At 40.6% G+C, this 14,262-nt stretch overlaps 1 protein-coding gene across 1 annotated transcript in view; it reads left to right on the top strand.

The window, feature by feature from the left end:
- Positions 1-14,262, top strand: part of PDE11A (phosphodiesterase 11A) — a 434,307-nt gene that overhangs the window by 365,914 nt on the left and 54,131 nt on the right. The window contains exons 14-15 of the mRNA XM_036858971.1: positions 3,909-3,999; positions 7,372-7,472. Of these exons, the coding sequence (XP_036714866.1) occupies positions 3,909-3,999; positions 7,372-7,472 (192 nt within the window). The remainder of the gene's footprint in view (positions 1-3,908; positions 4,000-7,371; positions 7,473-14,262) is intronic.

The raw sequence follows: 14,262 nt of genomic DNA, 5'->3' as shown, positions 1-14,262 counted from the left end.
TTATGAAGGTACATAGTTCATAGCTATGCAGGTTCCTTTTACACGCTTATTTTTGGTGCCTGTGCAAAGTGCTGGATGCCTATGGGGGACAGAATTTTCACGCTGACTTTTCTTTTTAATAAGTTTCTCCTCAGTGTGCTGCCTGTCCAAAAATTAAAAACTTCAGTATGTTGGGATGACCTAATCAATAATGAGCATCATGAAAGATCACAGGTATAAATCTTCCTGTGCTTAAGGGATCTGGATTCTCTTCTGCTCTCCTTCTCTCCCCCTGTCTCCACATACCCTACATGTATATGTAATATTTTCACAATTACAGTGCATGTGCCCCGGAGCTACTGATGTGATGGATTTACTTACCACAGACAATTAAAATGAGGTGTGGTGCTAAAGTCAATTTTTTTCCACATGTGATTGATTTGAGGGGTTTTTTTTTCACATTTTACATGAAAAATGACAGTATGCCTTTACATAAAGTACATTACATGAAAGACATGTCCTCTTTTTTAAAAATGGTTTTATGATCAAGTAAGATTGGTCAGTACTGCATATTACGTCCCCTTCCTGCAGAATCACAGTGCATATTTTCACATATAGATGCCACCGAGAAATCCTATAATAAAGAAACAGTTTAACTTTTTAAACCCAACATTTCCCAAACATATTTAACCACGGGACCCTTTTTATTTCTGCCTGTAATGCCATTTAACATTCCAAAGAACTAGTATTCTGTAGAATACATTTTGATAAAGTTTATCCTAACAGATAGATTTTAATTTTTGCCACTTTTATCAAGTTTTCTGACCATGGACTTCACTCTTGCGGTCCTAGGAGGTTCATAGCATGTGCATGAGTAATGGCAGGTGTAGGCGCATTCTCAGTGAGCCTTGGACTGAGAGAGAAAGCACCAGGATGTCTTGCAGTCTTAGAAAATCTGACAGAGACCAAACCTAGTAATGTAAATAGAAGAACCATATGGAATTGGAAACATTCTTGCTTAGATGATTTCATTCTAGACAAAAAAAGTAGAGTTAGTATCATGCTCCATCCTGTGAATGCTAAGATGGCACCTTGCTTGCAGAAAGGTGACATCGTAAGTGCAAGTCTCCTGCGCAGTTATAGGGGACTGTGAGCTTCCTGAGGGTAAGAGCCATGTCTTCTTTATCTTTGTATCCCACATGCCCACAGCCTCGCCTTGCAGTAGTCATCAATCCTTATTAGGTGAATGAATGAATGAATCAATCAGTCACAGTCTCTTCATAGCATTAGTCTGGTTCTGTTGCAAAATCTACATATTGGTGATTAAATCAGTATTGTGTGAGGGTGGGGACAATGTAAGACAGAATTACTAAAAGGAACAAAGAGAATGTGAGGATGAAGATGCTCAAACCGTGGGCCATCAGATGCATTTGCACAAACACCCTGAGAGTCCTCTGATGAAATGCAGCAATTCAGAATCCATGTGGATCTGGGGCAGAGGAGAGGGCAGCATAGGAGGCACCAGTGTTTTTGTTACAAGGTGTCCCCTGGTTAAAGGAAGAAACATCCTACTCATCCTGAAAAAAGAAAATATTTAGTGACTTGTTATCATGTAGCTGATTTAACTTTGTGAGGTCTGCTAAACCAACCTGATAAAGGAAGAGATGATATTTTGCATCTTGACCCTACTTTACATCAATGACTCTCTTATCAGGATTCACACCAGTAACTGGGGCACATCTGGCATGGCTAGTTAATAGAAACAAATCACAGGAATCTGAGCCTGTGGTTAGCAGTTATACTAGAAGAATTCTGAATTAAATTTTGAAACCTGCTTTCATTGATGACAACCAGCTTGGCAAAAATGGAGAACTGAATATCAGAAATGTACAAGTTATAATTATCTTTCTCATTATGTAATGAGAAAAAGCTTCACAATTTGGCTTCCAGTCTAGAACTGGTACTTACTAGCTTTGTGACCTTGGAAAAGTAGCATAACTTCTCTGAGCCTTGGTTTCCTTATCTGTAAAATGAGAAAATAATACCTATTTCATGGTTGTTGTCAGGACTAGAAGAAGTAATATATTAAGGTGTTAATATGTTGCCTAGTTCATGACAGGTACTTCTCATGAGAGCTATTATTATTAACAACATTATTTTAAAATGTTAACACACTTATTATTGTCAACCTTCAGTTTGAACTATAATCTCTAGACATACCACCACAACCTTATTAGCCAAGCAACTAATATTTTTTAAGCACCTACTCCATGCCAGGCATTTGGATTTGACATGCATATGAAACATCCTAGAATTTCAAAAGCCAAGACAAATACAGCTAAGACACAATACAGTGTGCATTTTGAAAAATGTATTTTCATAAAAATGAACTCTATGTTAGAAAAATAGTGACTAACATTAAATATTAATCACTTAATGCTAAGATTAGCCTAACAAATTTTCACGTATTAAATGATATAGATTAAGGCAAGATTTAAAGAAATAACACCACCTGATTAAAGTCTAGTACCCTGCTTACTAACCCTATTCCTAATAACCCCTAATCCTGCTGTTTTATTCCAACATGTGGTCAGCTCTGAGCCTTTCCAGAGATCACAGGTCCCCTGCGCCCCCAAACCGGCCATGATCTTGGGCCGCCTCATGCTGGAGCTAGAGGGCACCTTATGACTGAAATCCCTCACGTGGAATTACATGCAGTCTTTGCTCCTCTCACTAAAAGGGCAGACTGTGATCTGGCAATCCCTGGCATTTCCAGGTTAAGGCCAAATTGCCCTTTCAATGTCCACACTCTCTGCAATTAGCAAGAAGGAACACAAGGACCTTCATGGGTCCTTGGCTGCCGTCCCATGACTGTCCTTTAAACGATAGGATTCTCGGAATGTCTCTCAACTCTTAAGATGCTGTAAATGCTACTTCAGGAGAATTGGAAATGAACACACTGGAACATTTTAAATGAGCACTTGCCAAATTGACATTGTTGAGGAATGGGTTGTTCTACATAAGCAAAATATACAGATAATTCAAAATTATCCTTTCAAGTATCAATTAACATTTTATTTACTTAAAATGGAAATATCTATGTGTTTTAATTGTTGATTAATAATTAGTATAGACTACAATCTACTACATGGCAGGCACTATGATAGGCACTTACAAGTATTTTATTGTATGCTCCTAAATAACAAGTGAGGTAGAGAGTATTATCATAATTTTAGAGACAAAGAAACTGATTCTTAAAGCAACCAAGTAATGACCCGAAACTATTACCGAGAGCTGAATTCTGACTCCAAATCCAGGGAACTTTCTGGAGTTCGACATTGAGATATCATAGTGTGACTGTAGGTTGGAAAACCATAGTAGAAGCTTGTCAACCTTACATGTAAAGCAGATTAAATGGGTTCTACATAATATTCACAAGGTCTTTTCCCATGGAGCCGCAAATACATTTGGTATATGACATTCGTTTTGGACACTCAGAAGCTTTATAAGGTTTAGTTCATGAAGCCTATCCTGATCCCCAAAGCCAGGAATTATGTCTGTTGTCCTCAGATCATCCAAAGCACTTTGACTGGACCTGGAACATTTTCTGTGGTATTTATATTATGTGCTCTGTGCTTTATTTTCCCTTAGGACCACACCTCATCTCCCTTACTAGTCTGTAAATTTCTTAGCAGCGTGGGCTGTGTCTTTTTCATGGTCGTATCATCCACAGCATCTAGCCTAACACAGAGAAGATTCCCAAAACGTTTACTTAATACATTCGTGAACTACACAGGTGGTTACCTGAGAATGTATCTGCTCATGGTCCTTTGCAGAAGCAGGAGAAACACGTTGATCCAAAGAGCCAGTGTCAGGGGATCGTTGCCGGGTGAAGGGCCTTGGTCACTCACACATCTGTCTTCTTTCAGGAGCGGCTCTGCCCTGGCCCAACTCTATGGAACTTCTGCTACCTTAGAGCATCACCATTTCAACCACGCCGTGATGATCCTTCAAAGTGAGGTACAGACCTAACATTCTGCTTCTCCCCTTGAAAGAAAACCAATGAAATGATGTTTCCTACTTCTCTTTCTTTGCAATGCCACAGGAATATACAGAGAATCGGCACTCTTGGACCTTTTCTTTGTGGCTTTTTAAAAATTCTTTCAGATGCCTGACCAAGGACCTTGTTCAAATTCATCCTGAGCTGATTCATTTGGGTTTTATTATTGGTTAGGAGGCTTTTCAGATTCACTTAGCAGAGCAGACTGCCACAGCTTGTCACCAGAGCATGGCCTTACCTTTCTTAACAATACAGAAGCCCACTAACAGATCCAAGTAGTGAGTGGCCCAACATCTCCATTTTGTGAAACCCATTTAAAAAGATGGTAGAAGCAGAAACAGGGTGAGAAAGTTACACTTTATTTGCATAATTGAGAAACCTATAAAAGATAAGAGAACTTAAAATTGCTGGTGGGACCGATTTGAAAGTGAGAACTGCAACTAAACTTGAGACCCAGGGCTGCAGCCATATGCCTTATTTTGCTTCATGTGGCATTGCAGGAGTTAGAAGTAGTTGGTCTTTTATACTTTTAGCTCTCCATGGAGAAAAAGTAAAACCGCTAACTGACTCTGGCTGAGGCGTCTGAGTTTGAAATTGCCAAGAAAGGATCTGCTTAATTTTCTGCAGGCCTACAGACTTTTTTTTGAGGCCAGGAAGGGATCATCTGTTCCCCATTATTTGTCAGTTCTCTAGCTGTGCCATTAATTATTATTATTATCATCATTAAGGCCCTGCTTTGCTGGAATAGCATCATTAAATATGGAGGTTTTTTCCTCCAGCCTATCTTGAGAAAGAGTGTCTTTTGCAATATCGCGAAAGCCTTCTTTGACCCCATAAAGGAGAGTCAGCACTCCGGAACCTGAGTGCAGCTGCAGAAGGCAAACCTGCTGGGGGAGATGTATTTGCAGTTGGGAATGAAACATCAAGGGTCAGGCTCTCAGTAACTCTGACAGAAACCAGTATCCCAGCATCTGTGGCTCTGGAATTTTCCTATGAAGGCCATGTTTTAGCTGCGTGCTGTGGCAGAGGGAAGTAGGAACAGGAGGAAACTGGGGTCAGACTATCTTTTCTGTACTGGTAATATGATGGGTTTACGCCCCTGAGGCCAGACAATCTCACCTTTGAAATAACAGATTATATACAGGAGGTCAGGGTTTTCTCAGAAGGTCATTTGCTTGTTTCTCTGGGAAAACAAACCCCTCTAACTCAGACTTTGTCTTCATACAAACAAAATACATCGGCTGCACTTCACTCTGGGGGTTCTCTTTGAAGAATGCAGAATAACAGTAATGGAACCAAGCAGTGGTGTGTTCAGGCTCTGCCCTGACTCTCCCCCTGCCCCGCTCCATCCTGCCTATCAGAAAGGCAAAAATGCAGATGTCATCACCACCCCACTTTCCAAATAATGCAGAGGCACAGAGAGGTTAGATAGCCTGAAGAAAGTTGCTCCAGACCTTTCTTCCTCTACATTTTTTTTTTCCATGAATACCATTCCTCCCTAAGGAGTAGAAGTAGTATTTTAGGGAGACTAATCTATTTTAGAGACCAAACCCTTGAGGCACCGTAGAAGGGCAATTTACATATAAGCAATACACTGATTGCAAATTAACTTTTATTATTATTATTATTAAAGCTGACCTGGCTGGCTTTGTCACTCTCTTAGGTATATATTGTGTTAAGTTACTTTATGTCCTTTAAAAGTAGTAAAATGCACTCTGAAAATAATCAAGATCCTCAAATTCAGACCAACTTTCTCCTGGACTTCACATTAGGTTTTACTGTAACTGGCTCCTAATAGCTATATTTCTTTCCCTGGGAGATGCTAGATGTGTGGCTGGATCCAGATGACCACTTTTCCAGAGCTCCCAACCACCTTTTCCCAGGCCCCACTACACCAGCCTGTGATTGATCCATGGGGCAAGGCTGAGGCAAAGAAAGCTGGACAGAATTATGGTGTGGCATTCCTTTAGTTATTAGTCTTCTTCCTACTGGCTGAATTAAGGGTCTGGAAGAGTTCATTTGAAAATTATTATTAATACTGGACCTGGTCCCAGGTGGAACCAATATACTTTAGTCTCTAAGGAGTGGTGGGTTCCCCCAATGAGATAAATTAACTCAAGGAAGCAGATTATCATCTGGTGCCTGGTAGGTAGTGATTTACCAATTGATATTCTGGTTCCCTGGAAGAATTAATTTACCTCTCGTTGGAATATATTCTCAGGCAGTCATTTCACTGCCTTCCTTCTGCACCATCTTCTGGCTCTCAACACTAGGTTTAAAACTGGTCCAGTTCCCAGACCACCTGTTTATGAGTTCATATCTCATGCTAAAAAAACCTGACAAATGAAAAGTCTTAACTTTCAAAGCAAATTAAGTGAATTGTCAGTCATTTAAAGAAGGATTTTTTCACACTTTACTAAAAACACTGTGGAACTGTCTAGTGTGGCTAAAACAAATTTGGATGGAAAAAGGTGTGCTTTTCAAAGGTATGGAGACACAGGTGTACTTGCAGGTTGTTCAAGGCCAAAGGCATCTTTAGAGCCCTCCTATGCCAAGAGCAGTATCTTATACATTCTAGCTACTCAGTAATTATTCACTGTCCTGAATTTCACACACTCCATCCAGACGTATCTTCACAGCTTAACACAGGGTTTCTCAACTTCAACAGGATTGTCATGTTGCGCCAAGTACGTCTTTGTTGTAGGGTCTGTAGGGTGCACTGCAGGATGTTTAGCAGCGTCCCTGGCCTCTCCACTAGATCCCAGTAGCACCGTCCCTCAGTGTGACAAGAAAAATGTCTCTAGACATTGCTAGAAGTGCCCATTGCCAAGATCACCCCCATTTGTACCACTGGTCTAATGTTTCTTCTCTTCCTTGAAGTCATTTGTTGCCAGAGCAAATACTTCCAAAAGGCCAACTTAAGTCTTTACTAGTGAGACTAGTATGTATTGATATATCGGGGTCAGAAAGATTCCGGAACGCTTTGTCAGCTTTTCCGCTCTGTAATTCCACAGGACGTGGGCAGTTAAATGGAGTTGTTGGCACAAACATAGCCTGAGGAAGATGAGTTCAAACACTCTTCAATTTTGTCTTCAAGACTAAGCATAATGAAGTGTCCCTTGGTGGTCCTCCTTAACAATGATTGTACTCCTAGCTTTGCTATGTTTGCCAGGGAATCTGTTTGTAGTTGCACAAAATGTCATTAAGCTTTTTAGAAAATGATTTTATCATGTTTCTAGACTTTTTAAAAAAAAAAAAAAGTAGGAAAAACATGTAGTCACCAAGCTCAGATTTAATGTTGTCTTTTGTGACTTTGTACTTTCTCATTCCAGGGTCACAACATCTTTGCTAATTTGTCCTCCAAGGAATACAGTGACCTTATGCAGCTTTTGAAGCAGTCAATACTGGCAACAGACCTCACGCTGTACTTTGAGTAGGTATTGGCATTTGATCTATTTGACAAATGGATACCTAAAGTTTCAAGCTATAATTAATTTTCAGGTCCATATTGGGGATTGCCTGTTATTCTAACACTGATATCAATGTGTAAATGACCTAAACTTTTTGTTGTTGTTGTTGTTTTCCCCTCATCTAAGAGAACTTCATTAATGTGGTGTCTATAAAACAAGACAATCAGGGCTACAATCACGAGATTTATATCTTTCTTCTGTTTTATGAGCCTTGTTTGGGACTCTTGACTGAAACTAAGTGATGGCCATTTTTATTTTAGAGACTGGCTAAGATTGCTATTTTAGACTATGATTTCCGGTTAGATCTCTAATGGCATTGGTGATGCTAATGAAAAAGATTTGTTGCTGAAAGGATGACCAGAAAGCCAAGCCTTCATTCCTTGCCTCTCCTCTAGCTCTCTTTCTCAGAAGAGCCGTCCTCCTTTTCCCAAAGCTCAGGCCCCCATCTGAGCTGGCAATTCCATCCTGCTCATTTCCTGTGAGACCCGCTCCCTCAGATACCACCTCTTTTGGCAGCCTGGTTATTTCTTCCTTCACTGATATGCACAGTTTTCTCTGATCTTAAAGACCAAACAACTTCCCTTCCTTAAAAAATTCTTTGACTTGACCCCTTGGTCTTTAATTGCTTTTCAATTTACCTTTCTTTTACTGCCCACCTTTTAAAATAAATGGAGCACATGAGTACCTTTATTTTCCTAACACCCACTTACACTTTGGAGACCAACATCCACCTTCACATTCTACCAGCATTGTACTTTCAGAGGTCACCAGAGACTTCCTTGTCCCCAAATTCGATGTCCTTTACTCATTTCTGATATTTTCTAGCTTCTTTGAGACATCTACAGGTTTACTGATTTCTCATTGTCAATTTCTACTCTCTTTTCTTCCTCAACATCCATCTGCCTTCCTCTCTCCTTTTCTGGATCCCTTATAGGTTTCTTTTCTCCTTGCTTCTACGTATGAGTTCCTGAACCCATGTTCTTCTTTCTCTACTCTACTCAGATTCACTCCCCTGGCCTCAGTGCTATATTACTTCTATAGAGGCATAGAGAAGACCCTGAAATTCTTCACTCTAACACTACCTCACATTCTAGGCCTGCATCTCCAACACCCATCTTAAAAGCCTTCAGTGGCTTCATTGCTTTCAAAGCAACCTCTAAACTTGGTTCGCATTTCAAGGTTCTCCGTCCATAATCTGCCCCCAACTATTTTTCATCCTTATCTTCCACTTCTCTCCAACATGATTTGTACTCCAACCAGACAGGTCTAGTGTTACCCTTTGTTTTTCGTTTTTCAGAAAAAATAATCCTTTTTGTTAGTTAACTGCATGTTACCCTGGGAAAACACGTTATGCGGTGGCCTTAGCTCCCCAATCATCTCACCGTTCCTACATGGAATCCTGTTCCTCCACTTCCCCATCTGGCTGAACTATCTTCTACCACCGTTTCCAGGAAGCCTATATCACTCCCTTTGAATTTTATTGTACTTGGCATTGCATCAGTTAGAATTAGATTCAATTGTAAGGGACAGGAAACCCAAAATAACAGTAGCTTACTTCTTTGTCACATAAAAGAAATCTAGAGATAAGCAATCTGCAGTTGACAGAGTAGCTACATTAAGTCATCAGGGACCCAGGCTACTTTATCTTTCTGTGCTGCCACCTTCAAACACATGGTTTCCACCTGAGTCCAAGATAGCTGCTCATTTTCCAGGCAAAATGTCCACATCCCAGTTATCAGAAGGAAGGAAGGGACAAAAAAGAAAGGGGCCAAAGGTGATGCAAGTTATCTTTTAAGAGAGTTTTCTGGAAGCTTCACATAACAATTCCACTTACATTTCATTGGTCAGAATTGTCACTTGGCCATCCCTAGGTTGAAGGAAGGTTAGGAAAGGAAGGCTTCATTTTGGGTAATTATATGCCCTGCTAAAGTCTAGGAGTTCTATTACTAAGAAAGAAAGGGAAGAGAGATATTTGAGTAGACAACTGATAATCTATGCCACAGGTGTTTATTGCTGGTCTCTAGTGAATGGGTTATGACACAGTATAGTGCAAGGAGTAAAAGCCTTTGGAATTATATTGGTCTGGATTTAAGTCTCATTTTGGCATTCTAGTTAAACCTGGTGTATTGAGCCCAAGTGTCTACGTCCTCTCCCTTCTGAAACTCCACTAAAATGGCACCAAATAAATTTAAAAGCAAAAACAAAAAGGCGTAAATCAGAGAACCAGAGAGGGCCCAAAACAACTGATAAGAGATAATCCATTTGTGGAAAATGGAAGGCCAGCTGATGAATGTAACTGATCTGGCAGAGTGGAGTGGAAAGTAGGAGGAAAACTCTGAGAAGCAAGCCACTTTGTCTTGCAGAGCCTTGCTTGCGGCTTAGAGACAAAAAGTACCATGAAAAGTGAATGTGACGCTCACAGCTTAAGACAAGGAAGTTACTAAAAAGTCAGTTTTCAGAACACTCAGAGCCCACTAAGTCCTCCACCAACCTAGCCAGATAACTCCCTTTCCTGTATCCCTGGAGAAGGGCAGAGGTTTATTCTCTGGAGAAATGAAAGGAAGCGCTCTGGACTGAGAAAAGTTCAAGGTGGGAATGAGACGTAGAGCTCAGAAGAAGGGATGAAGTCAAATGGAACAGGTCTCTGGATTGAAACCCCAAGCCCACAGCCCAGTCACCCAGAGGCCAGAATCTATAAGCCACACATCCAGGTTTCTCAGATTCAGCAAATGGAAGTACAAGAAGTGCAGTTAAATTTGAATTTCAGATAAACAATGAATAATTTTTAGTATAAATGTGTCCTATGCAGTGTGTGTGTGGGACACACACATACAACTTCTGCTTAGCCTTTTAATGCCATACTCTTAACACGCAGATAGCAAGGATCACAGAACATTTTATGAAAGTCTCGCATGTGAAACGCAGAGACCGAAGCAAACAGAAAATAAATGGAATTCAGAGAAAACAGGGAGAGGAAGAACACAAAAACCAAAAACTGTTGTTAATATCCTTAGAGAGCTAAAATATTGCCCCATGAAATAAGAACAGAATGCTTTAAAAAATAATAGGAGCAAACTGTAGAAGAAGAAAGAGCTCTTGCAAATTAAAAACATGATGGCCAAAATAAAAATCAAATGAAAGCATTGAGAAATACAGTCAAAGGACAACAAGGCAGCAGTATGAAAAACACTGCTTTATTTCATTATATGCTTTTTAGTACTGTTTGATTTGTTAACTGTTGTATGTATTACTTTTATAAATATAAATTTAATTAATTTTTAAAATATATTTTAAAAGTAAAAATCCTAGCTCTGCCACTACATAGCTGTGTGTCATCAGACAAATTATTTACCTCTCTGAGCCTCTCTTCTTCATGTGTAAAATGGAGATAATAGTACCTATGTTATCTGTCTTATGAATGTCTTATACCTTATAAATGTCTTGTATGTCTTATAAATGGTGGCATCTACAACCTCATTTGTTTTATAGGCTATTTATTTTGCATGTTTTGTGGCCCTCATTTTGACTTAACTATCATGCTGTTCTATCTTTTTCTGAATTGATGCTCCTGAATTGGTTATTTATGGAAGCCTGTATCCCTTTAATATTCTTATTTCCTGTGTCTGACACTTGCAGGGTTTTGTGTTATTTTTCTCAAAGTAGAAGCATTTTCCCAAGCCAAGTTTCCAAATAAGTTCTAAGGGAGAAAAAAATGTCAACAGTAGGAGTCCATTCATTAAGCCCTGTTAGGGATGTGACGAATCACTGAGTGACCACTGGGATGCAGTCAAGGAAGTTGGTTGCAACTCGTTTTCTCATTACTCTGCTCTTATCTTAATGCTGCAGCCCCGGCTAATGTTTGCTGACTCCAGAGAAGCTGGCTTGTTCTCTTTTTGTCAGCCTTATTGTTTTTTTGAGTTTCTGAATAGCTGCTCATTCTCTAATCTAGACCTTCAGGAGGCTGATTCACTTGCCTGTCTAAAGTTGCATTAAAGTATTGCCATATTTTTAGGCAAAACAATTCCTAGGGTTAATGAGGGGGAAAGCAGCTACTACAAACTGTCTCCCAGTTGCTTTTATTTCACAGAGATACCGTTGTAGAATTGGGAGGGATGTTAGAAATGATGTAATTGGATTGGATGTAATCCAATTCATCTCCTTTATTTTGTAGATCAGGTACTAAGCTTGAAGAGGTTAAAGAGTGTAGTTTGGGTCACATAACTAATTAGTGGCTAAGCTGGAACCCACACCTCCTGTTTCGAGGCTTTTCCACAAACACTGTATTCCTTCTCTAATGGAAGAATTAAGAAGTAGTTGTCATTTAAGTTGGGGATGCATTACATGGAAATATTGACCTTCCCAGGTGTACATGAATTGGCTTATTATGAAAACCAGGATGAGTTCCTATCCTCTCTCCCAAAGCAGAGCCAGAGACAAGGGCTTGCATGCACATAGTCTAGTTTTGGAGGTAACATCAGGAATAGGAGTGGGAGACTGGGACAGTGAAATGGGGAAGGAGGGAAGCTCTTGTAAAGACACATTCCCTTGTTGGTCAGCACTGTGGTCAGTCGGGCTTGATCCCGCAGGGACTGTCTGAAAAGTCTTGTATAAGCTGCACCTCAGAATTACCCACCAGCCTCCAGCCTCCATCAGCCGAGGCTGTTCCATGGGAGTTAAAACTTCCATGCACTTCCAGGACGTGCATGCCCAAGGGCTGGGGATTCCTGCAGCCGTTCCCCATCCCATGCGTGGGCTCAGAGCAGCGCCAGGGCAGAAGGTAAGCAAGGCACAGGGCAGCCGAGGCAGGAGCCATGGTGCTGGTTGGAGCAGCAGCGGCTGAAGAAAGGTGACTATGAGGCGGCCTTGTACCCTTTCTAGAAGTTTGGATCATCCTTGGTTCTTCTGCCCTGACTGCTTAAATCAAAAGCCTTGACACAGCGGAGGTCAACCAGAAAGGACGCTCACTGCTTTCCTCCCCTAAGAAGGGGAAAGTCACTCTAGAAGGGGTCAAAGCAGGCAGGGAGAAGATCCAGTCCTTTTGCAGGGAGGTTATGACTCATTCCTGGGGGCAGGATCTCCTGCCATGAGCCAAAAGGGGAAAATGTAAAATTCCTGGAACTATGGAATTCCTTTAAAAACAACCACAAAACCTTGTAAATTTAATTTCTAATGGCTTTGGGTATGCTCAGGATTCTATACTACAAATGATGGGTGAAAGCAGAATTCACACGTTTAAAAAACAGAAAATCAAACAAAACCTCAGTGTGAATTTCTAGGCTTCACAACCTAGGTCTGGGGGTTAATTCTTCAGTCTGATTTTCCAACTCATTGAAAGCATTTTCCAGTTACTGCTGAGTGATTTTCTGAAATTGATTTCTGTGCCTATTTCTGAGTCCCCGCAGTGAATATGGCTTTGATAATTAAATAGTAATTTCAGCATCTCAAGCAGGAATTAGATATACCCTATTGGTAACCAGCCATGTAACTTTGAGAGAGTCACTCACTTAATCTCTCTTTGCCCTGGTTTCCTTGTCAGCAACATGGGGACAGGTACATCACCCATACCAATCTCCTACAGTCCTTGTGGTGGCCAGAGGAGATTACCTATATGAAAGATAACTAAAATTTAGATAATCTAAATAATTTAAATTTGATAACACCGATAATTTAAAGTACCTTATAAAGAAAAGAATCATTCAGCCAGAAAAATTAATAAAATTTGGACCATAAAAGATGGCACTTGTTGGGGCAGACAGAGAGAGAGATCCAAAATTACAAGTGTTAAAACTTCAAAGAGATGTCGCAGTTGCCTTAGACTGTCTGCATGAAGTCAACAAAGATGACCTTGCATCTTCCACAATTAGTAATAAAAACAATGCCTAAAATTTCCTGAGTGCTCACTTGGGAGATTTATATACACATTATTCCATTTAACACTTAAAGCAGTTCTGTCAGAGCAGGTACTATTATTGACCAGGTACTATTATTGACCCCATAGCAGGTACTATTATTGACCCAATCATACACATGAGGAAACTGAGGTTTGGAGAGATTCAGTAAATTGCTCACCATGTTAAATGGTAAAGCTGAGATTGGAACCAAGTATTTAGACTCCAAAATGCTTGTAACTACTCTGCCATTCTCTCTGCAGTTAGTTTAAGAGAACCAAAGGGGAAACCGAGGCCACTCCTGGAAATACTTGGGCACCAAGGGCAGCAGTAATGCCAGCTCCAGACCCACTAGATATCAAGCCGGTGGCAACTGAACAAACTGCTGATGCCACCAGCAGGCTGTGGGTGGGGTGGAGGCTCCAGGTGAGAGTTGCTCAGGAGCCTTACCTGTGGGGCTGAGACCGCAAGTAGAGGCTCCTTGTTTGTTGTTGAGCTATACTGGGACATCAGAAGTTGGCAGTTCTTTAGCTTTAATACAGTCGTGGAAGCTGTTGCTCTCAGGTAGCAGTAACTGTTTAGCATTCATCCCCAGCAGGTTGTGACCACAGAATACTATATCCCTCATTTACCAGGTGCCTGCTCCGTGCCCAGCATTGTTCTAGGCATTACAGTATCTCCCTGTATCACCACTAGAATGGGAGCTCCATGAACGCAGACATCTTCCTCTTTCGCTCACTCTTGGAGCCCCCAAACCTGACACACTGCCTGACATAATAAATTCTCAAAATATTAACTCTTTGATGTTGAATTCTCATATCAGCCTGCAAGGTAGATATTGTTATCCCCATCTTCTAGATAAGGA

This window comes from Balaenoptera musculus, chromosome 7 (genome assembly GCF_009873245.2).
Source record: "Balaenoptera musculus isolate JJ_BM4_2016_0621 chromosome 7, mBalMus1.pri.v3, whole genome shotgun sequence".
NCBI classification, from domain to species: Eukaryota; Metazoa; Chordata; class Mammalia; order Artiodactyla; family Balaenopteridae; genus Balaenoptera; species Balaenoptera musculus.
The sequence above is the reverse complement of the archived record's forward strand: the minus strand, read 5'-3'. Positions and strand labels throughout refer to the sequence as shown.